At 58.1% G+C, this 19,311-nt stretch overlaps 9 protein-coding genes and 1 pseudogene across 9 annotated transcripts; 7 read left to right on the top strand and 3 right to left on the bottom strand.

Moving 5' to 3' along the window:
- Positions 1-48: 48 nt before the first annotated feature.
- On the bottom strand, positions 49-463 carry ACA1_175430 (uncharacterized protein; the record flags this gene model as incomplete). Its single annotated transcript, XM_004356715.1, has 2 exons — positions 49-256; positions 354-463. The coding sequence occupies 2 exons, from the start codon at positions 461-463 to the stop codon at positions 49-51; spliced, it is 318 nt and encodes a 105-aa protein (XP_004356768.1).
- Positions 464-939: 476 nt separating this feature from the next.
- Positions 940-2,916, bottom strand: ACA1_175420 (uncharacterized protein; the record flags this gene model as incomplete). Its single annotated transcript, XM_004356714.1, has 6 exons — positions 940-1,796; positions 1,883-1,929; positions 2,023-2,117; positions 2,333-2,469; positions 2,584-2,692; positions 2,809-2,916. The coding sequence occupies 6 exons, from the start codon at positions 2,914-2,916 to the stop codon at positions 940-942; spliced, it is 1,353 nt and encodes a 450-aa protein (XP_004356767.1).
- A 216-nt stretch (positions 2,917-3,132) lies between these two features.
- On the top strand, positions 3,133-5,428 carry ACA1_175410 (peptidase M28, putative; the record flags this gene model as incomplete). The annotated part of the gene is made up of 9 exons (XM_004356713.1): positions 3,133-3,298; positions 3,382-3,699; positions 3,803-3,950; positions 4,024-4,282; positions 4,372-4,509; positions 4,594-4,653; positions 4,674-4,905; positions 5,028-5,191; positions 5,267-5,428. 9 exons carry the CDS (start codon positions 3,133-3,135, stop codon positions 5,426-5,428), a joined length of 1,647 nt encoding a protein of 548 aa, XP_004356766.1.
- Positions 5,429-5,559: 131 nt separating this feature from the next.
- On the top strand, positions 5,560-8,528 carry ACA1_175400 (sulfate adenylyltransferase; the record flags this gene model as incomplete). The annotated part of the gene is given in 13 exon segments (XM_004356712.1): positions 5,560-5,583; positions 5,661-5,847; positions 6,159-6,299; positions 6,391-6,491; positions 6,598-6,664; positions 6,775-6,863; positions 6,951-7,005; positions 7,124-7,154; positions 7,286-7,398; positions 7,647-7,740; positions 7,854-8,145; positions 8,156-8,305; positions 8,406-8,528. The coding sequence occupies 13 exon segments, from the start codon at positions 5,560-5,562 to the stop codon at positions 8,526-8,528; spliced, it is 1,467 nt and encodes a 488-aa protein (XP_004356765.1).
- An 82-nt stretch (positions 8,529-8,610) lies between these two features.
- On the bottom strand, positions 8,611-8,921 carry ACA1_175390 (uncharacterized protein; the record flags this gene model as incomplete). The annotated part of the gene is given in 2 exon segments (XM_004356711.1): positions 8,611-8,733; positions 8,745-8,921. 2 exon segments carry the CDS (start codon positions 8,919-8,921, stop codon positions 8,611-8,613), a joined length of 300 nt encoding a protein of 99 aa, XP_004356764.1.
- Positions 8,922-9,726: 805 nt separating this feature from the next.
- ACA1_175380 (adenylosuccinate synthetase) lies at positions 9,727-12,063 on the top strand (the record flags this gene model as incomplete). Its single annotated transcript, XM_004356710.1, has 11 exons — positions 9,727-9,826; positions 9,902-9,945; positions 10,046-10,134; positions 10,298-10,442; positions 10,544-10,781; positions 10,851-10,987; positions 11,214-11,316; positions 11,398-11,489; positions 11,596-11,763; positions 11,880-11,948; positions 12,013-12,063. 11 exons carry the CDS (start codon positions 9,727-9,729, stop codon positions 12,061-12,063), a joined length of 1,236 nt encoding a protein of 411 aa, XP_004356763.1.
- A 377-nt stretch (positions 12,064-12,440) lies between these two features.
- On the top strand, positions 12,441-13,301 carry ACA1_175370 (uncharacterized protein; the record flags this gene model as incomplete). The annotated part of the gene is made up of 5 exons (XM_004356709.1): positions 12,441-12,563; positions 12,656-12,760; positions 12,839-12,982; positions 13,048-13,145; positions 13,214-13,301. The coding sequence occupies 5 exons, from the start codon at positions 12,441-12,443 to the stop codon at positions 13,299-13,301; spliced, it is 558 nt and encodes a 185-aa protein (XP_004356762.1).
- A 608-nt stretch (positions 13,302-13,909) lies between these two features.
- On the top strand, positions 13,910-15,721 carry ACA1_175360 (PB1 domain containing protein; the record flags this gene model as incomplete). Its single annotated transcript, XM_004356708.1, has 1 exon — positions 13,910-15,721. One exon carries the CDS (start codon positions 13,910-13,912, stop codon positions 15,719-15,721), a length of 1,812 nt encoding a protein of 603 aa, XP_004356761.1.
- Positions 15,722-16,009: 288 nt separating this feature from the next.
- Positions 16,010-18,269, top strand: ACA1_175350 (leucine rich repeat domain containing protein; the record flags this gene model as incomplete). Its single annotated transcript, XM_004356707.1, has 4 exons — positions 16,010-17,489; positions 17,615-17,757; positions 17,863-17,979; positions 18,150-18,269. 4 exons carry the CDS (start codon positions 16,010-16,012, stop codon positions 18,267-18,269), a joined length of 1,860 nt encoding a protein of 619 aa, XP_004356760.1.
- A 129-nt stretch (positions 18,270-18,398) lies between these two features.
- On the top strand, positions 18,399-19,270 carry ACA1_175340 (annotated as a pseudogene).
- The last annotated feature ends 41 nt before the right edge of the window (positions 19,271-19,311 follow it).

The raw sequence follows: 19,311 nt of genomic DNA, 5'->3' as shown, positions 1-19,311 counted from the left end.
ACACAGCCGTACGCATGTGGGGAATTGGTGACGTCCCAAGTGCTTGGTTTACACCCTCTTGATCTCGATCTTGGTGATCTTGCCGTCGTCGTTGAAGTCGAGGAAAGAGGCCACGCTCCAGTTGATGAATATGACGGTGACGGTGCCCTTGATGACGACCTGGTCGCCCTCCAGGACGGGGTCCTGCCACTTGCCAGTGGGCTTCACCGACTTGAGGTACTTGGTGAAAGCCTCCTTGCCCTCATGGGTGCCATCCCTGTAAATTAAGCGAAGAGATTGATTAGAATTGACCGCAAGGACCAACGGAATCGAACGCGATTCGAGAAACAGCGCTGATGTGGCAGGAGGATCACCTCTGGCTGACGAGGACAATGTCATCCGTAACGAGCGAGAGGACGGTGTCGTTGTCCTCAGCAAGGCGAGCCTTGATGTACTGCGAAGCGAGCGCTACCTTATCGACCATGTTTGTTGATGTTGAGGCGTTGTGTTAGGTTGTGTAGAATGAATGATCTGTTGAATCGGCGTCGGTCTTCTTGTCGGCGGTCTGCGGGGCTGGGAAAAGAGCCGATAATTGAAGCGACGCACATTCGTAGAATACTGTGATCGCACCGACAAGGCCACAGCCGCTCCGCCAGGTTTGGCGCTGTCTGCCTCAAACAACTCGCTGATTGCAAGGAATGTGGACTGCAAGATCAGAAGGCGGAGATCACCGGAACTATCATAGTTTGTGCGATTATGCCATTACTATTGGCTGCCTTGCTTTCCCCTCGAAACCACGCTGATCCACTAGTGCTAACACTACGCCCGACAAGAGCAAGAGCACGCTCGCCTGAACATGTTTGCATCAAAGAAATAAAAGAAGAAGCTTTATGTACGGATGAGGAGAGGATGACTAACAACAACAAAATGATCCTGATCGCTTGGCCTCAGGAGACTGACTTAGAATGCTCGCGCTTGACCATAGGGAGCCGATGATCGCGGCGAGGCCGCTTGTCGCGGATCGCCCTGGTGTGGCGAATAGAACTGTTGCTGATGCTGTTGCTGGTAGTGCTGCTGCTGCTGTGGTGGTTGTTGTTGACGTGCGGGGGAGTAGGGAGGGTTCTGGGCAGACCCAGCAGCGGGGGCCAACGACCGCTTCTTGGGCGTGGGCGAAGGCGACGGGGAGTAGTGGCCCTCGGTCGGGTCGTAGTGCTGTCGCTGCGACGGCGAGTCGCGCACGGGCACCGACGTGAACTCAGTGGCCAGGTGGCCGGTCAAGGGCGAACCCTCGAAGCTGCCGCCGCCGGGCGACGGCGGCTGCGGCCTGTATGACGACGGCGGCGGAGCTGAGGCTTGCGGCGCGTAGTTGCCGGACGGCGGGGGCGGTCCGCCGGCGTACTGTTGCTGCTGCTGGTAGCGCGGTGACATGGGCGGTGATGGCTGTCGCTGGTTGGGCTGCTGGTGCTGCTGCTGATAGCCACGCGGCGACATCGGCCCACCGGATTGAAACTCGGCCGACGCCGGCGGCGGCTGCTGACGCTGTGGCGGGTAGCCGCGCGGCGAGATCGGAGGTGAACGAAACTCTGGCTGCTGCTGCTGTTGCTGTTGCGGCGGAGGCGGCGACTGAGCCCGTGGCTGCTGTTGTGGCATCGGCGACGCGTTTTGTTGCTGCAGCTCGTAGAAGGAGTGCTGTTGGCGGAAGGGCGGCGGCGATGGCAGTCGCGTCGACGGCATCCGCGACGACTGGGGAGGCGCACGCCCGCGATGCACCGACGGCGGCGCCTGGCGCTCCTGGTACGACCCATAGGCAGCGTGGTCTATAGACAGAAAAGCAACACGCTTGATGAACACTGGGAAGAGGAGACGGCCGTGGCCGTGGTCACCGTCAGGGTCAGATGCGTACCGGAAGCGGTAGTCGCGGTGTGTTCGATGACGATGGAGGGCCGAGTCCTATACGCAACGCGCCAGTGGGTGGAGAGTTGTGGGTAAGACGTGCGATGAGACGAGTAAGCAGCCGGCCCTGGGTATTGTGGGCTGACGTACGCCATGCCGCCGGGCTCGAAGCGCAGGTGCACGCCGGTCCGGTGGTAGCACACCTTGTTCTCCTTCTTCACGATCTTGGCCAACTCCGACCGGATCTGTCGTGTGGAGTAGGAAATGAGGCACAAGCTCGCTAACACGCGGCAAGAGTTGGTGTGTCGTGTGTCGTGTGTCGTGTGTGTCGTGTGTGTCGTGTGTGTCGTGTGTGTCGTGTGTCGTGTGTGTCGTGTGTCGTGTGTGTCGTGTGTCGTGTGTCGTGTGTGTCGTGTGTGTCGTGTGTCGCGTCGTGTCCTGCCGGAGCCACTGAGCGTACCCGACGACTTCTGATGTACAGGAGAAGACCCAGCCCCACATTGACGGCGATGAGAATGCCGTCGATGGGGATCCACATCTTGACCTCAAAGTGTCGCGGCGTGAACCACCGCAGCATAGCGAACGGCATCAGAATGCCTACGAGTAGGCGGTGCGGATGTGCGAGCGCGTGTCAGTGGTGTGCGGTCAGTTGTTGTTGTTGTTGGCCGTCAGGCGAATGCTAATGAGGTGGAGCTCGGGAGCGGGTTGTACCAACGAAGAGCAGGATGAGGGCGATGATGAAGAACTTGGTCCAGCGTGACATGGGGCCATAGGTCTCGTTCAAGCGCTGCATTGTGTGGTAGAACCTGTCCGGCGGCACCTGTGGAATGAGGAAACAAAACAATTATATATTAATGTATTAATATTACCATAAAGCAACAAAATAATAATAATGAATAAAGAGTAAAAGATAAAATTAAAACCACGGCACTGTACCTTGCCGTGCAAGGATGCAGGGAATGCGATGGAATCCGGGCCATAAATGATTTTAATCTCTTCGCCATCCTGTCCCGGCCGAAGCAGATGTTGCCTTTCGGGATCCATTGCACCTTCTTTGCTCTGTGTTGGCCCTTCACCCTTCGTGTGCTACTGTATTCTACTTCTCTTTCTTACTTCTAGCGTTCGGGTCGCCGATCTTGTGAAACAACCGCTTCTGCCCTCAACGGTTACAAAAAAACAACATTTTGCTGCAAATTTCTTTGGGTTTGTTTAAATCCATAATAATTATATTAATAATCATATTACCAGCCATTGTCAAAGATGGAGCAGCACATCACTGCCAAGGGTCTGGCAGAGCACACGAGCGTACTGGCGAGCCCCGAGTTTGAGGGACGGCTGCCCGCGTCCCAGGGCGAGGAGCGCACGCTGCGTTACCTCACCACCGCCTTCGCCCAACTTGGCTGCTCCCCTGCTGGCGACAAGCAAGGTACTCAATCATTTACCCAAATCATTTACTCTTTTCTTTACAATTAAAATAATAATAATAAAAGAATATATTAATTTTTGCAGGGGAGGGCGATGCGGCGTGGCTGCAGGAGGTGCCGCTGATCGAGATCACCCCGTCGGGCCACTCGCCGCTCGTGTTGAAGGCCCAGAGCTCGACCCTCGAGAAGGAGGCGGCGGAGGAGTCGTTCGCCTATCTCTCCGAGTTCGTCTCTTTCACCACGCTCGACGGCCACGTAGGCGTGGAGGACGCCGAGGTCGTGTTCGTCGGCTACGGCGTCGTCGCTCCCGAGTACGGCTGGAACGACTACGAAGGCATCGATGTGCGAGGCAAGGCCGTCGTTTGCCTCGTCAACGACCCCGGCTTCCTCCACAACGATCCCAGTACGCACATGATGCATCGCGCCGTGTGCCGTGTGCCGTGTGTCGTGCGTGTCGTGTTGTGTTTCGGTCGGGACCTAACACAGTAAGGCGGCAACGAGCGCAGAGCTGTTCGATGGAAAGAAGATGACCTACTACGGCCGGTGGACATACAAATACGAGGAAGCCGCACGGCAGGGCGCTTCCGCCTGCTTCATCGTCCACTGGTCTACCCCCGCCGCCGGATACGGCTGGAACATTCCTCAGCATTCTAAGTAACTCACCGTCGCACACGCACACGCACACACGCTCGATTCGTTGACGCGCTACGCATTGCCTTGCACTCAGGAGCGGCCCGCACTTCCATTTTGCCGCGACGGATGCGGCCGACTGTGCGGTCAAGGGTTGGGTGACGCTCGACACGGCCCGCCGTATCTTCGCCCGCGGCGGGCGCGACATCGACGACGAGATCAAGCGCGCGTCGGATAAGGAGGCGCGGTTCCGGGCCTACAGTCTGCAGCAGTCCCTGACGGTGTCCTTGGACAGCTCTATCCGCAAGCTCACCTCGCACAACGTGCTGGCTTTGCTCGAGGGCTCTTCGCGCAAGGTGTGTGAGTGTCTTGTGTCGTGTGTGCGCGTGTCGTGTGTGAGTAGGTGGGTGGTGAAGTTGACCGCCATCAATCGTTGCCCGCGCAGGATGAGGTGGTCGTCTATTCCGGGCACTGGGACCACTTCGGGAAGCGGGCCGACGGAATCTACCACGGAGCCCGGGACAACGCCCTCTCCGTGGCTGCGCTGCTCGAGTTGGCCAAGGCCTTTGCCTCTGTTCCTCAGGTGTGTGGTGTGTGCGGTGGCGTGTGCGGGCGTGTCCTTTTCAGTTTTCAGTCCCCTGACCGACTTGAACGCTTGGTCTCACAGGAGCAGCGAGGGCGCTCAGTTCTGTTCTTGGCGCCCACAGCCGAGGAGCAAGGCCTTCTGGTACCTGCACACCCATCCAGGGTTTGAAGGCTGCGTCGTTGTCCAACAAAACCCTGCCCCTTCAGGGTTCGGAGTGGTACGCCGAGCACACGATCCGCTTCCCGATCGAGAAGACCGTGGCGTGCATCAACATGGACCTGCTCAACATCTTCGGCCGCACCAAGGACGTCACCTTCTTCGGCAGCGGCAAGAGCGAGCTGGACGACTACTCCGCGTGGGCGGCCGAGAAACAGGGGCGAACTGTTGGTGCCGGTACCTGCCCCAACAGCCCGCGCCTTGGTCGCCATTCACACCACCGCGCTAACGACACACACGACACACACGACACACACGACACACACGACACACACACGGTTGTGACTGTGGTGTGATAGATCCGTGGCCCGAGAACGGTATGTTCTACCGGTCGGACCACTTCAGCTTTGCCAAGCGAGGCGTTCCGGGCCTGTTCATCTACCAGGGCATGGACCACGTGACCCGGGGCAAGGAGTACCTGCTCAAGATGAACGAAAGGTGGACCCTCGAATGCTACCACAAGGTGATCACTCCCCCCCCCGCGAGCGCGTGTGGTGGTGCGAGTGCGTGTGCTGACCTCAAGAGGTGTGTGACATAGCCTGCGGATCAGTACGTGGACGATCCGGCGAGTGAGTGGTGCTGGGACCTGAGCGGGGCGGAGGAGGACGTGCGCCTGCTCTTCCTCGTCGGTCACAGGCTGCTCAACGAGGACAGCTTCCCGCAGTGGCGCCCCGGAGGCGAGTTCAAGCGGCGCGGATGATACGTAACGCGCCACTGGCGTTGTTGATTTTTTTTTGTTGAGATTTACCAAAAATAACAAAACCTCATTTTCTTCTTCAAAAAGCCTCTTTTGTTTTCTGAGGCAAGATTAAGATTTGCTACACAACAGCCATGAGTGACATTTTGCCCCCTGAGGTACATGTACCGCCTCCATGCGCACAGAAAGAGAGGCGCGAGAGTACTGCCTGTTGAGCGGTGTTGTTGTGGTGCAGGTGTGGTTGAGGGTGCTGTTGTTTCTCGACGTGGAGAGCGTGGAGAGCGTGGCCCAGGTGTCCCACGACTGCCGCCTCCTGGCCACCGACCCGCACCTCTGGCGCCTCTTGGCCCTTCGCACCTTGGGCGTGGGGCGGCGCCGCGACCGTGGCACCGAAGAAGTCAACCTGCACCCGGAGGACGAAGGTGGCGGGTGGCGCAGGACCGTCTTGTCCTGGCGTCCCCTTCGTCATGTACGTGATCTTGTTTACCCCCTCAAGCACTTCATTTTTATGGCTGCTGTCTGTTGCTTGTGGTGACTCGTGCAAGCAGAGACGGCTCCGGTTTTGCTTTCTTGGTCATGTGGACTGCGGCAAATCGACTCTCATCGGCACCCATCTCCACCCCACTGCCTCGCACGCAACACGCACGACACGACACGACCAACGACACGACACGCATGACACGCACACGGACACGGTTTTGCTGAGCTGTGTTGACGGCGATCAATAATGCAGGACGGTTCCTGGTGAACTCGGGCACGGTGAGCAAGGCGGCCTTTGAGCTGATAAACCGCATAACGTGGGAGGATGGCTCTGGCTATTACGCGTGCGCCTGGGTCACCGATCGCAGAAAGGACGAACGAGAGCGCGGGATCAGTGCGCAACAACCCCACACACGCACACACACACACGCAAGGCTTCCACTCACGCCGGTGTGTCGTGTGTTGCTGGGGCAACAACTACACAGCGCTCGATTACCACATACGAACATGTCAGCTCAGCAACGGCCGCACGGTCGAGTTCATCGACACTCCCGGCCACCGATGCTACGGGACCCACGCCGCCGAGGTCTCTCTCGCTAACGCTCACACACACACACACACACACAACACACACAACAAACACACCACGGGCCAGTCTTTTCGCTCATTGGCTGACGTGTGCCAATGTGCAGGGACTAATGCTGGCTGACGTGGCAGTGGTGAGCGCCCTCCACGGCGAATACGAGAATGGCTTGCAAGGTTGGCACCCTCTTCCAATTGATTGGTTGGCTGCGAGAGATAGGCAGAGCAAACAATAACCAACAACGACACGACAACAAGAGCAGATGTAGCGGCGCATATCAGGACAGCTAGGGAGACCAATGTTCGTAGGCTCGTCGTTGCTGTCAACAAGATTGATTACTCGTATCGCTACAACTTGCCTCATCCGAGCTTTGAGGTGATTCACCACAAAACCGGCCCGACCCGCTACCAACCAACAAGCACTCACCCACCACACACGGCACACACAACACACACAACACAGGAGATCAAAGCCGATATGCTCAAGCAGGCGATCGCTGCTGGGTATCGAGAGCAAGGTGCGTTGGGGCTCCATTTCGTGCAGAGCGAACATTCGTCAGTGACTAACACGGGCTCTGGTGGGTTGGTGTTCGACACAAGAAGAGGTGACAGTGTTACGACTCTCGGGCAGGGCAGGTCACAACGTTACCACTCGCACCGAGCTCCCGTACGCTTTCTCTCTGGTCCCTCTTGCTCATCCTCCTCCTCCTCCTCCCACACAGCAGCAGCAGTGGTGGTGGTGGTGCGCGCCGTATTCGTCTGTCAAAGCGTGGCCTTACGTGAAAACTGGGTCTGCAGCTATCATGGGTACTGTGGCCCTGCGCTCATGGAGCTCATGGAGCAGATCACCGACGAGGCCGACCCATTCTCTGACTATCTCGCCTCACCGCCGTCTGCCTCCTTGGTTCACTGTACGTGGCCCAACACTTTTTTTTTTTTTTTTGTTGCGTTGTTGGAAACGTTTGGTGATTGGTTTCTTTTTTCGTTTCACAAACCGTTTGTGAAACAGCACTGGTGGCCAAGAGGCCGCCGTACGGACTCACTCGCCTGTCGGTCCTGCGGCGCTACAACCGCCGCAGCCGGGTCGCCGTTGCGTGCGGGCTGCAAGCGCACGAGCACTTGGTCGCGGTCGTGGTGCAATGCGGCATTGTGCGCGCAGGGCAGACCCTGCATGTGCCCTTCTCGACGACGACATTCACCGCCGCCGCTCCGACCTTCACCGTGGTCGGCATCCAGATCCACCAGCGACCTGTGTACGCGCTATCTGTGTTGTGTTGTGTGTGTGTGTGGGTGTCGTGCGGCGTGTGTTGTGTACCATATTGTCAAAGAGGGAACGCTCACACCAACGGCCGCCGGTGCGTCGCAGCACGAAGGCGGTGGCCGGAGAGATTGCGGCTCTGCGACTGGCGCTGTCACCGGCGGCTGCTGCTGGGTATGACCGAAGCGAACCGGCTGCACGCAGGCGGCGGCACGTTGTGACTCGAGGCGTCGTGCTGGCCGGGGAGCGCGTCGCCCCCGTGGCGAGCTTCACCGTGCACCTCAATCTGGCGGCGCAAAGCCCAGTGCTGCGCTGCGGACATGAACCATTCTGTCTCATCCACTCGGCGTCGCTGCCCTGCCGGTACTCAGCCTCCTTCGGAGTGGTGGGTGGTGAGGTGGTGAGTGAAGCCTAACTTTGGCCTGGAAACAAGGGTGGAGAAAGTGGTGGTGCGGTGGGACCACCACGGCGACGAAGTGGAGTCTCTCATCGAAGACGGGAAGAAGAAGAGAGTTGCCCACGAGGGCTGCAGTGTTCGTGTGATTCTCAAGCCTATGGTGGTACGTCATGACAACGCGACGCACACGACACGACAACACAGGGCACACGCACGACGCAGACCGATATGCTGTGAACTGATGGCTTTTTTACACTCTGCAGGGAGATGTGTATGCGGAGCCTTACTCACAAAACCCCGCGCTGGGTACGGTTCTCGTGGTGCACTCCGACCATCGCGTGGTCGCTGTCGGTCGCGTTGAGACTGTGCAGTACGGCCCGGTGTAGCCCTCGTCCATCATCTTTGATTGTGTTATTGTCTTTTATTTACACTCTCCATGTTCACGCCTTGAGCTCACATTCTCTCACTCTACTTGACGGTGGCCTTGGCGTGGATCTTGTCTTCGACGTCCTCCAGCGCGACGTCGCCGACGCCGGCGGCCTGGATGGGCAGGCTCATGCCGCCGCCGCCGCGCCACTGGTCGATGAGGCCCTTGGGCGAACATGCTCGCCCACCATGCGCTCCTTGGTCGACGTGGCATCGGGCGCCCACAGGATGAAGACCAGGCGCGAGCGCATGACACCATCGGCGTGGGCGCGCCAGGGCACCTGGGCCACGGCCATGCGGCACTGGTCGCGCGGCAGGCTCGCCACCAGGCTCCCACGTCCCCGGCACACCATCAGCGGGCGAGTGTGAAGTCGTTGTTGTTGAGGAGGAGACGTCGATGGTGAAGGTGGACTGGGAGCCGTCGACCAGCTTGAGGGTGCAGAAGGGCACCAAGCGCGGCCGCAAGAGTCATCACTGGCGGCGGAGGAGGGACAGTGGTAGCGGCGGGTGACAGCGGCGACAGCGTCGCGCACGTCGTTTGTGAGGTGGACTGCGACATTCTTCTCCTGCCTGATGTGGTTGGGGTTGCGGGTGATTGGTAGTTGGAAAGGTTGTGCACTGGTTGAGTGCTTGTTGAGTAGATAATGACTGCGCACCAGCTTCAAGGTTGCTTCCACACGTCGGCATTCACCCAATATTGTTTTATTTGTTTATTTTAAATTGTCTTTAATTGCTGGCAGGATTTATGTGGGGAAGGATGGAGTGAAAAGTGCGGGGCTGGCGGAGTCACGAGAAGGCGTCTGATCCTTGCTTCGGAGCGCTTACCTGATGGAGAGCACGAACATGGCTACCAACAAGTCTGGAAGTACGTTGCGCGGTCACTAATACTATCGTCGCGCTCACTAATACTATCGTTTCCAACGTCAAGCACTCCTTCAACGCTCAGTACACGCTAATTTCCAATTTATCCACATCATTCCAAATCACAAAGCAAAAACAAATCTTGAATGATTTTCAAATTGGTACATGCAGGTGTCGGCCTGTGGCGGTGTTGTAAGTTGGGCAAACGTGCTGTTGATGGCCACCTAATTAATGAAATCATTTATTTTTGTCGGGGCAGGTGTGGAGTCCATCCGCGCGCAGCAGGTCATCGCCATCATGGGCGCTCAGTGGGGCGATGAGGGCAAGGGCAAGCTCGTCGACGTCCTCGGTGCAGACTACGACATCATTGCCCGCTGCGCCGGAGGTTCCAACGCCGGTACTGGCCACTCATTTAACGTTTTGTTTTTTGGGTAATTTTTTGTTGCTGATGTGCAATTGTGCACGTGCGCAGGCCACACGGTGATCGTCGAGGGCAAGAAGTTCGCCTTCCACCTGGTACAGCGCTTGCTTGAGCGCAACACGACACGACACACACGACACACACGACACACGATCGCGCCTGGGTGTCATCTGGCTCACGCTTCGTTTACAACAGATGCCCTCTGGTATCCTGCACGAGAGCGTCATCTGCGTGCTGGGCAACGGCGTGGTCATCCATGTGCCCACCTTCTTCGACGAGGTCAAGTCCCTCGAGGACCAGGGCATCCCCTACACCGGCAGGCAAGTCCACTCCACACCCTCACGCAACTTTGTTTTTATTTCCATTTAAAATGATGATTGGCTAACAAACTTTATTATTTATATGTAATTGCTTTTTTATTTATTATTTTGTCGTTGGGACCGTTAGGATCAAGATCTCCGACCGGGCGCACCTGGTGTTCGATTTCCACCAGGAGCTCGACGGCAAGCTCGAGGACGAGGCCAAGCGCGGTACCAAGGACCTCTCCATCGGTACCACCAAGAAGGGCATCGGACCGTGCTACACCGCCAAGGTGCGCTGCTGCTGCTGCTGACTGGGCTCGATCTCGAATCTGCCGGCACTGTGTGCTGACCGCTGTGTGTGTGTATGTGTGTCGATGGTCTGCTGGACCAGATCGCCCGCATGGGTATCCGCGTGGGCGACCTGGCCTTCCCGGCCAAGTTCGAGGAGAAGCTGACGGCCCTCGTCAACTACTACAAGCGGATCTTCCCCGACATGGCCCCCGTCGACATCCCCAAGGAGGTCGCCAAGTACACGCAGGACTACTACGGCAGGATCAAGCCGCTGATCGTGGACACCGTGCACTACCTCAGCCAGGCCATCAAGACCGGCAAGCGCGTGATGGTCGAAGGTTCGTCTCTTTCGCCCACGTGTGTCGTGTGTGTCGTGTGTGCACCGGCCTCATTCTCAAACCACGCAGGTGCAAACGCGACCATGCTCGACATCGACTTCGGTACCTACCCCTACGTGACGTCGTCCAACGCTTCCATCGGTGGCGCTTGCACCGGCCTCGGCCTGGCGCCCACCAAGATCGGCGCCACCGTCGGTATCATCAAGGTTCGCCCCCCACCCCAACCGTGTGTGTTGTGTGATGCACGTCTCACGTGGAAGTGGAGAAGGAGAACAGCCTCAAGGATTTGGTCGTTTTCTGATACACACTTCCTAGATTTCTACTATTATTATTATTACGCAATTTTTGTGGTGTTGTTTTTCCCATTTCCCCCCCAACTGCCAAGCGTCTCTGATGGACTAACGCGCCTGCTGGTCGATCAATGTGCTGCAGGCCTACACGACCCGTGTGGGCGCTGGTCCGTTCCCCACAGAGCTGAATGACGACCTCGGCGAGAAGCTGCGCGCCGAGGGACACGAGTTCGGCACCACCACTGGTACTACCGCACTGGCCTGACCCTCCCCCCCCCACACACACAAACCCAATCAGACGCTCACTCTCCCTCCCCCCCGTCAAGGTCGTCCCCGCCGATGCGGTTGGCTGGACATTGTGGCCATGCAGTACGCGCAGGCCATCAACGACTTCACCAGCCTCAACCTCACCAAGCTCGTACGTCACACTAGCACTCGCTCTGAGTGTACATTTGATTGATTTTATTATTATTATTTTATTGTTTTATTTTGCTCACCATCGCGTGCACGTACGTACGTCACAGGACGTGCTTTCCTCGTTCGACGAGGTCAAGCTCGGCGTGGCCTACAAGGTTGACGGCGAGGTCCTCCCGTTCTTCCCCGCCAGCCTCGAGGTGCTGGGCAAGGTCGAGGTCGTGTACGAGACCTACCCCGGCTGGAAGTGCGACATCACCAAGGCCAAGTCCTTCGAGGTACGCTCCCCTTGTAATCCGTTTATTTACGTTTCCATCTATCTTTCTACCTATTTATCTATTTATTTATTTATTTATTTATTTATTTTGGAGCTCATTTTCTGTGTGATGTGCAGGAGTTGCCCAAGGAAGCTCAGACCTACGTCAGACGTATTGAGGAGCTTCTCGAGTGCCCCATCGCCTGGGTAACCCCGTGTGTCGTGCTATCTCAGGCTTGGAACTAACCACGAAGTACAAAAACTGCAACAGATCGGCGTGGGTCCCGGCCGTGAGGCGATGGCGATCAAGACGCCCCAGTGAGTACGCAGCTGTAGCGCACTCGTGCGCGTACAACAAGAGCACCGGAAGCTTGGCACGGAACTGTAAGAAAACGGGCGGTGGGTGCCTGCGGGGTTCGCAGGCGGGCGAGCCACTGCCACTCTTCGGTTCCTGTCCGACTTCAACAAAATACACCAATTTACACAGAAATGCACAAAAATCAGCATAAATTAAATATCGAAACTGGCAGCGTAAATGCCGTAGATTTCATTGATTTATCTATAACATTTGCCACAATGCTGCGGGCCAGCGGGCACGCCGATTGGGCGGACACCGCAGCGCGCACAACAGGCCGCGAGCATCCGAGAGAACCACACCAGCTCCTTCTTTTACACACCGCATACACCGCAGCAAGAACGATGGTTTACGGCAAGGACACCGACTTGGAGAAGCAACACCTGTTGCTCTCCGCCCAACACGTAAAAATCTACCCTTCCGGCCACCACTTCAGCCCCAAACTGCCACCAGCCCTTGAGGGCAAGGTACCTCATCACTTATCTTTGTTTTTTATTTTTTTTATTTTTTTTATTAGTGTAACATTTTATTGTCTGGCAATCCACAACATTACCATCAGGTGAGCGAGGAGCGGTTCGCCCAGACGATGGAGACCATCAACGACATGTGGTCGCCTTCCAGGCACCTGAGCAAGATATTCCTGGCCTCCATCCTCCTCATGATGGTACGAAACCTCTGACACACCGGCGAAACTCACTTCCACGTTACGCTCACCAACTCATGCTCTGCGTCTCACCTGCAGGTCTCGTTCGTCGCTCCTTTCGTGCTCATCTTGCACTGGGTCACGCCACGCGAACACCTGATGTCCATATGGATACCCATCGACATTGCGCTGGTGCTATTCAACATCGCTCTGTTCTTAGTCATTCTCTTCCGGTCTACCAAGGTACATTGCACGTTATTTCTCTCTGGTGGTGTTCATTCAATAATGGCGTGGTGTGGATCGTGCAGACCAAGAGCAAGATCGGAGCATTCCTCGAGGAGGAGAATGTACACTACAACCGGGTGGGCCTCAACTTGCGGTTGGTGCAGGAGAGGACGCTGGCTGGGTACGACTCCCATTCTTCTCACCAGTTGTGCAGCCCAACTCATCAGACGTCGTGCAATGCTGGATCAGGTTCGCGGGTGACATGAGCCTGTACGTCGACCTGTTGCAGAGCGCCAACACCTATGGGCCGCGGATGGATCCAACCTCGACAGTGTGACCATCGCCAAAGACAATCAGGAATGTACATACTTGAACACACGGACCAGACCAAAACACGAACACTCACAGAAAGGTCGCCCTGGAGCCAAGAAGGAGGAATCGCAGATTAGTATAGATGAGTACGACGGCGAATAAGTGCGCGTGGTCCACCCCCCCCCCACGCCAGCTTGTGGTGGCGTTCCCCAGAAGCCGTGCAACCCTCCAGCTCCGCGAATTCCGGTTATGTCCGCCCGACATCAAAATATTTGAACATTTCACAATCATTTATGCTGTAAATTTTTTGAATTTTCGAAAGTGCGTTTCGTGCCGCGGAATCACATGCTGGCGGAATCGGCGAAGAAAAGCACAACAGCAGGGGAGAACGTGGGGGTTTAGCTCGGTATAAATTCGCTTCCGTTTCGCTCAGGTCCAAATTTCTTCATCAACCGCAAGCCTCGCGCACCAACAGCTCAAGACCTTCACGGCCAGCAGCAAGCACAGCTCTCGACGTCCATCGATCAATCCATCTAGCGCAGCTCGTAACCGATCGATCGGTTTTTTCGTAGAGCAGCTCATCTTTCGATTTCGGCAGTTAGATACATTTCCAAGAACCTCACCCGACACAAGATGGTAGTACTCAAGGTCACGTACGGTTCCGAGATCAGGAGGATCACGGTCGACGACACCCAGGCCTTCTCCTACAAGGACCTGCGCGTCCTCCTGAAGAAGCTCCATCACAACACTCTCCCGAACCACTTCGAGATCAAGTACCTCGATGATGAGAACGACAAGGTGACCATCTCCAGCGATCGCGAGCTCGCCGATGCCCTCCAATTTGTCAAGACGGCCAAGCAGCCTCTCCTCAGGATCATGCTCTCGGATCCAGTCAAGAAGGCCGCCCCCGCCCCTGCGCCCGCCCCGGCTCCCGCTGCCGAAGCTCCCGCTGGCAAGGAGAAGGAGTCCCAGCAGGCTACCGGTGCCTTCAGCCCCACGCAGCTGTTGGAGGTGATCGAGGCCGCCCTCAGCTCGCCCGAGGTCCAGCAGACCTGGGAGAACGTCCAGGACACCTTCACCACCTGCGTCGACCAGGCCGTGCAGGAGGGCCGCACCGCCGCGCACTACGTCCAGCAGCACCCGCAGTTCTCGCGCGTTCAGCACCTCCTGACCGAGCGCCTGCCGCAGGCCATCCACAACGACTTCAACACCACCCTCCCGCGGCTCATCAACGACATTCAGGCCATCTTTGCCAACATCCAGATCCCCATCGCGCCGGCCGCCCCCGCGCCTCCCACCACGCCTCAGGTGCACCACCACGCCATCTGCGACGCGTGCGAGAGCCGCATCGTGGGCATCCGCTACAAGTGCACGAGCTGCCCCGACTACGACCTGTGCGAGGCGTGTGAGGCCAAGACCCCGGCCGTGCACGACTCGACCCACTACTTCATCAAGCTGCGCACCCAGCTGCCGTGGGGCATGGAGCACGTCCGTCTCGCCTCGTCGCCCACCAACACCAGCCCCCTCGGCCGTGCCGCGCGCTGCCCCTACTTCCAGGTGCCCCAGCAGCGCCACCAGACCTTCCAGCAGCAGCAGCAGCAGCCGCAGCCCCAGAGCGATCCGCAGCACCACCAGGGTCCTCGTGTGCGCCGCCACCCGTGCCGCTTCATGCTGTCAGCCAGCTTCGTCTCGGACGTGAGCATCGATGACGGCACCGTGCTGTCGCCCAACACGCCATTCGTCAAGGTGTGGCGTCTGCGGAACGACGGCGAGCGCGCCTGGCCCGAAGGCACCACGCTCACCCACGTCTTTGGCCCGCGCCTGTCCGACGTCCAGTCTGTCTCCGTGCCCGCCCTGCCCGCCGGCGAGGAGGTCGACGTGGCCGTCAACATGGTCAGCCCCGCCGACGCCGGCCACTACGTCAGCAACTGGCGCCTGACCGGCCCGCGCGGCTACAAGTTCGGCCACCGCGTGTGGGCCGACATCACCGTCCAGCCCGCCACCACCGTCACCAACTCCGTTCCCGCCGCCGCCGAGCAGCCGCAGGAGGAGTCCAAGGTCGAGGAGGCCGAGCAGCAGACCACCACCTCGACCCCGACCGTCGAAGAGCCCGCCTCGTCCGATAGCGAGTGGGAACAGATCATCGAAGAAGAGGAGGAGAAGAAGGTGGAGGAGGAGGCCGTCGTCGAGCCGGTCGAGGAGCCCAAGGTGGTGCAGATCGTGATTGAGGATGCCCCAGTCCCCGTCGTCGCTGCTCCGGCCGCCACGCCTGCTCCCGAGCCGGCCCAGGCCGCTCCTGCTCCTGCTGACGAGGACGACGGTGTGAGGATCGTGCTCGATCAGCTCGCGCAGATGGGCTTCCACGATCGCGCGCTCAACAAGAGGATGCTGGCCAAGAACAGGGGCAACGTGCTCGCCACCATCCACAAGCTCCTCGACATGTAAGCCCCCGTCAGCGACCTTCTCGCACGCTGGCCCTTGGGACTAGCCACGTCTTTCAATCTCTCTCTTTCTCTCTTTGTTCATACCACTTCCTGCACATAAGCATCAACAAACAACTTTCAATCACCTCTTCTGCTTCATCTTCATCATCGAGCACCTTCTTGGTTACGCAGCAATTGTTGGCCGAGGTGCGTTAACCGAAACAGGGGAGCTCGTATCAGGTGGGTCACCTGGTAGATGACAACTCGTTGGAGTCTGATTGAAGAGAGATCTTGAAGCAAGAAGAAGAAGATGGGCCAGGGAAGGAGCAAGGCCAAGAGCGAGGGCAGCGACGAGAGTGATTCATCAAAGGACGAGCTGGCCAAGCAGCTGGTGCGGCCGCTCAACCGCCAATTCGGCATCCACGACGCCAAGCTGGTGGAGATCCCGGAAATCATCTTCGAATGGACCGATTTGGAGGTGCTGCGGCTCGACGTCAATCTCATTCGATGCATCCCGTCGACCATTGCGCTCCTGGCGCAGCTCACCGAGCTCACCCTCTCCAGCAATCGGCTCACCTCGCTCCTGCCCCCCCTCAGTGACATGGTCGATCATCGCGAAACAAATCGAGAGGGGGAGGAAAATGGAAAGAATGGCGATGTAGATTCGACGACGTCGAGGATGGGCGGGCGGGGCATCTTCGACCTCACATCGCTCCACAAACTCAATCTCAATTCGAATCAGATCGAAAGCTTGCCCGAGGATCTCACCCGGCTCGTCAATCTTACGCATCTCAACCTCTCGGCCAATCGCCTGCAATCGCTTCCATCCCTGCGCGGGCTGACCCAACTGAGCGTGCTCGTGGTCACCATCAACCGGCTCACCTCCCTGCCGCCCTTGCCGTCCTCGCTGGTCGTTCTCGCCGCCGGCCGCAACGACCTGCGACGGTTCGAGCCCGTCGTCATCTGCGAAGATGATGACGACGCCGCGGTCGAAAAGAACGAAGACGAACAAAGAACTTTCACAAAGGCCAAGCAAAGCGAAAGCGACAAAAAGCGAAGCGACAAGAAGCAGAGCAAAAAGAAGTCGGCCAAGAAGAGCAAGGAGAAAGATGAAGATGAAGAGGTGGCCGCTACGGAAGACGAGAAAGCGGAGTCGTGGTTCGCTCGGCTGCAGGAGCTGGACCTGAGCGAGAACAAGCTGACCGAGTTCCCGCCGGCCCTGCTGCAGATGTCGTCCCTCACCGCGCTGCAGCTGGCCTGCAACTACATCGCCGCCTTTCCGCCGCCGGGCTTCGCGCGGGCGTGGCCGCGGCTCCGTAGCCTGCGCGTCGGGTTCAACGAGCTGACCGACCTGCCCACCGAGGTCCTCGAGCTGCCGGCCCTGCAGCGCTTCGACTTCCTGGGCAATCCGTTCCAGCTCGACCAGCAGGTGGCGGCCCTGGCGCGCAAGCGGGCCGAGCGGGCGCTGGAGGAAAAAGAACGAAAGCGAAAGGCCGCCGCAGAGGAAGAAGAACGAAAGCGAAGAGACAAGAAAACGAAAAAGGAGAAGAACAAGAGCAAGAACAAGAAGAACGAAGATGACGTGTTGACCAAGTTGGAGCAGAAGGACCTGAAGCTGGCGCTCGATGGCGTTGTTCCGCGGCGTGACGGCGAGAGCAGCGAGGAAGAGGAGGAAGAGGCGACGCGATCGTCGCCGGAGCTCGACGAGAAGGGCGACGAGGCGAAGGCGGGTTGGATGGTCATCCGCGACGAGTTCACCAAAAAGGGAGACTGGGACTACAACTCCATTGGTACCGTCGTGTGTGTCGTGTGTGTCGTGTGTCGTGTGTCGTGTGTCGCGTGTGTCGTGTGCCATGCGTATGTCGTGCGTGTCATGTTTCCGAGCAGAGGCTGACGAATGTAATTCTGTGCGCAGACGACATTATGCTGCCAGATGAGATATTGCCCGGGCTGTACCTGGGTTCGTGGGTGGGCGCCGTCAACAAGCACCTCCTGCGGCACCTGGGCGTCACGCACATCCTCACCGTCGCCTCCCAGCTGACGCCCGCCTTCGTCGACGTGCGTCGCCCACACGTCGAGCAGCCGCAGCCGCCTCAGCCGCAGCAGCTGCGCGCAGCATTGAACTGATATATCGTTTTTCCCGTTTGTTTTCCCGTGTTCCAGCGCTTCACGTACAAGCACGTGGAGATCGATGACCTGCACACGGAGAACGTCATGGAGCACTTCGAGTCGTGCATCGAGTTCATCGACCAGGCGAGGCAGGCCCAGTCCAACGTGTTGGTTCACTGGTACGCCCTCCAGCTTTTTACACGCCGCACACGCACCGCACAAACCGCACACGCACACGCACAAACCGCACACGCACACGCGGGACTAAGGTGTTGGTGGGGGGGGGCAGTCGTGCGGGCGTGTCGCGGAGTGCGAGTGTGGTGATCGCGTATGTGATGCAGGCCGAGAAGATGGGCTGGGAGGCCGCCCTGAACTACGTGCGCGAGCGACGACCCGTCGTGTGCCCCAATGTCGGCTTCCGAACCCAGCTCCAAACCTGGGAGCAGCGCCTCCGCGCCTGAGAGAGCACCCAACAGAAATAACATATTAAAAAGTATATTATTATTATGTAACAAACAAAAATATTTTTTTCTTTCTTTTTTTCTTTCCTGTTTTGGTAAGAGAGGCCCACAACAGGAGGGAGTTCAGCTATGAGCAGGAGCCACGGGCCTGATGAGACGCCTTCGGACCCTGTGCTGCGTCTGCAGATCCTCTCTGATGTGCACCTCGAGCTACGCAAGACCATGCCCGAATTGCCTCCCGTGCTGGCCTCCAAGATGGCCCTGCTGGGCGACGTTGGGTGCCCCAGGCTCCCCTTGTACCGCGATTTCTTGGGCCTGATGAGCCTGCGTTACGACCACGTCTTCGTGCTGGCGGGCAACCACGAGTACTACAACCGACGCCGCACACACAGCGCCATGGCGGAGGAGATCGATGACGTCTGCGCCGCCTTCGACAACGTCTACTTTCTGGACAATACCGCTGTTGAAGTGGAGGGCGTGCGCTATGTGGGAACGACCTTGTGGTCTCACGTGCCCAAGGGGCACGTGAGACGGTCGTGACCCGGGGCATCAACGACTACACGCGCATCCAGATGGCCATATACGACCCTACTGGCAGCGGCCGCACCCACGCCCCCGTCACGGTCAACTACACCAACGTTCTACACGAGGCCGCCGTTCACTTCCTCAAGCAGGAGATGGCCACTGACTCTGCCCTGCCGATGGTGGTGCTGTCGCACCACGCGCCATCGATGCGGTCCGTGGCGGGCGAGTTTGAGGGGTCTCCGCTCAACTCGGCCTTCGCGACGGACCTCGAGGGCATGATGAAAGCGCCGCCCGTAGTGGCCTGGCTCCACGGCCACACGCACCGCGCCGTGCGCTACACGCTTCATCCCAGGGAAGGCCACGAGGTGCTGGTGGCTTCCAACCCAATGGGCTACCCGGGCGAACCCAACACCGGCTACGATCATGACTTTGTCGTTGACATGTCTCCTTTCATCTTCTTCTCCTTGTTCATTTGAAGTAGCTTCAAATCAATAAATAAGAAGTCGAGAGAACATGA

The sequence above is a fragment of the Acanthamoeba castellanii genome (assembly GCF_000313135.1).
Source record: "Acanthamoeba castellanii str. Neff unplaced genomic scaffold scf7180000084741, whole genome shotgun sequence".
Classification (NCBI taxonomy): domain Eukaryota; phylum Discosea; order Longamoebia; family Acanthamoebidae; genus Acanthamoeba; species Acanthamoeba castellanii.
This window is presented reverse-complemented; position numbering and strand designations above follow the sequence as displayed.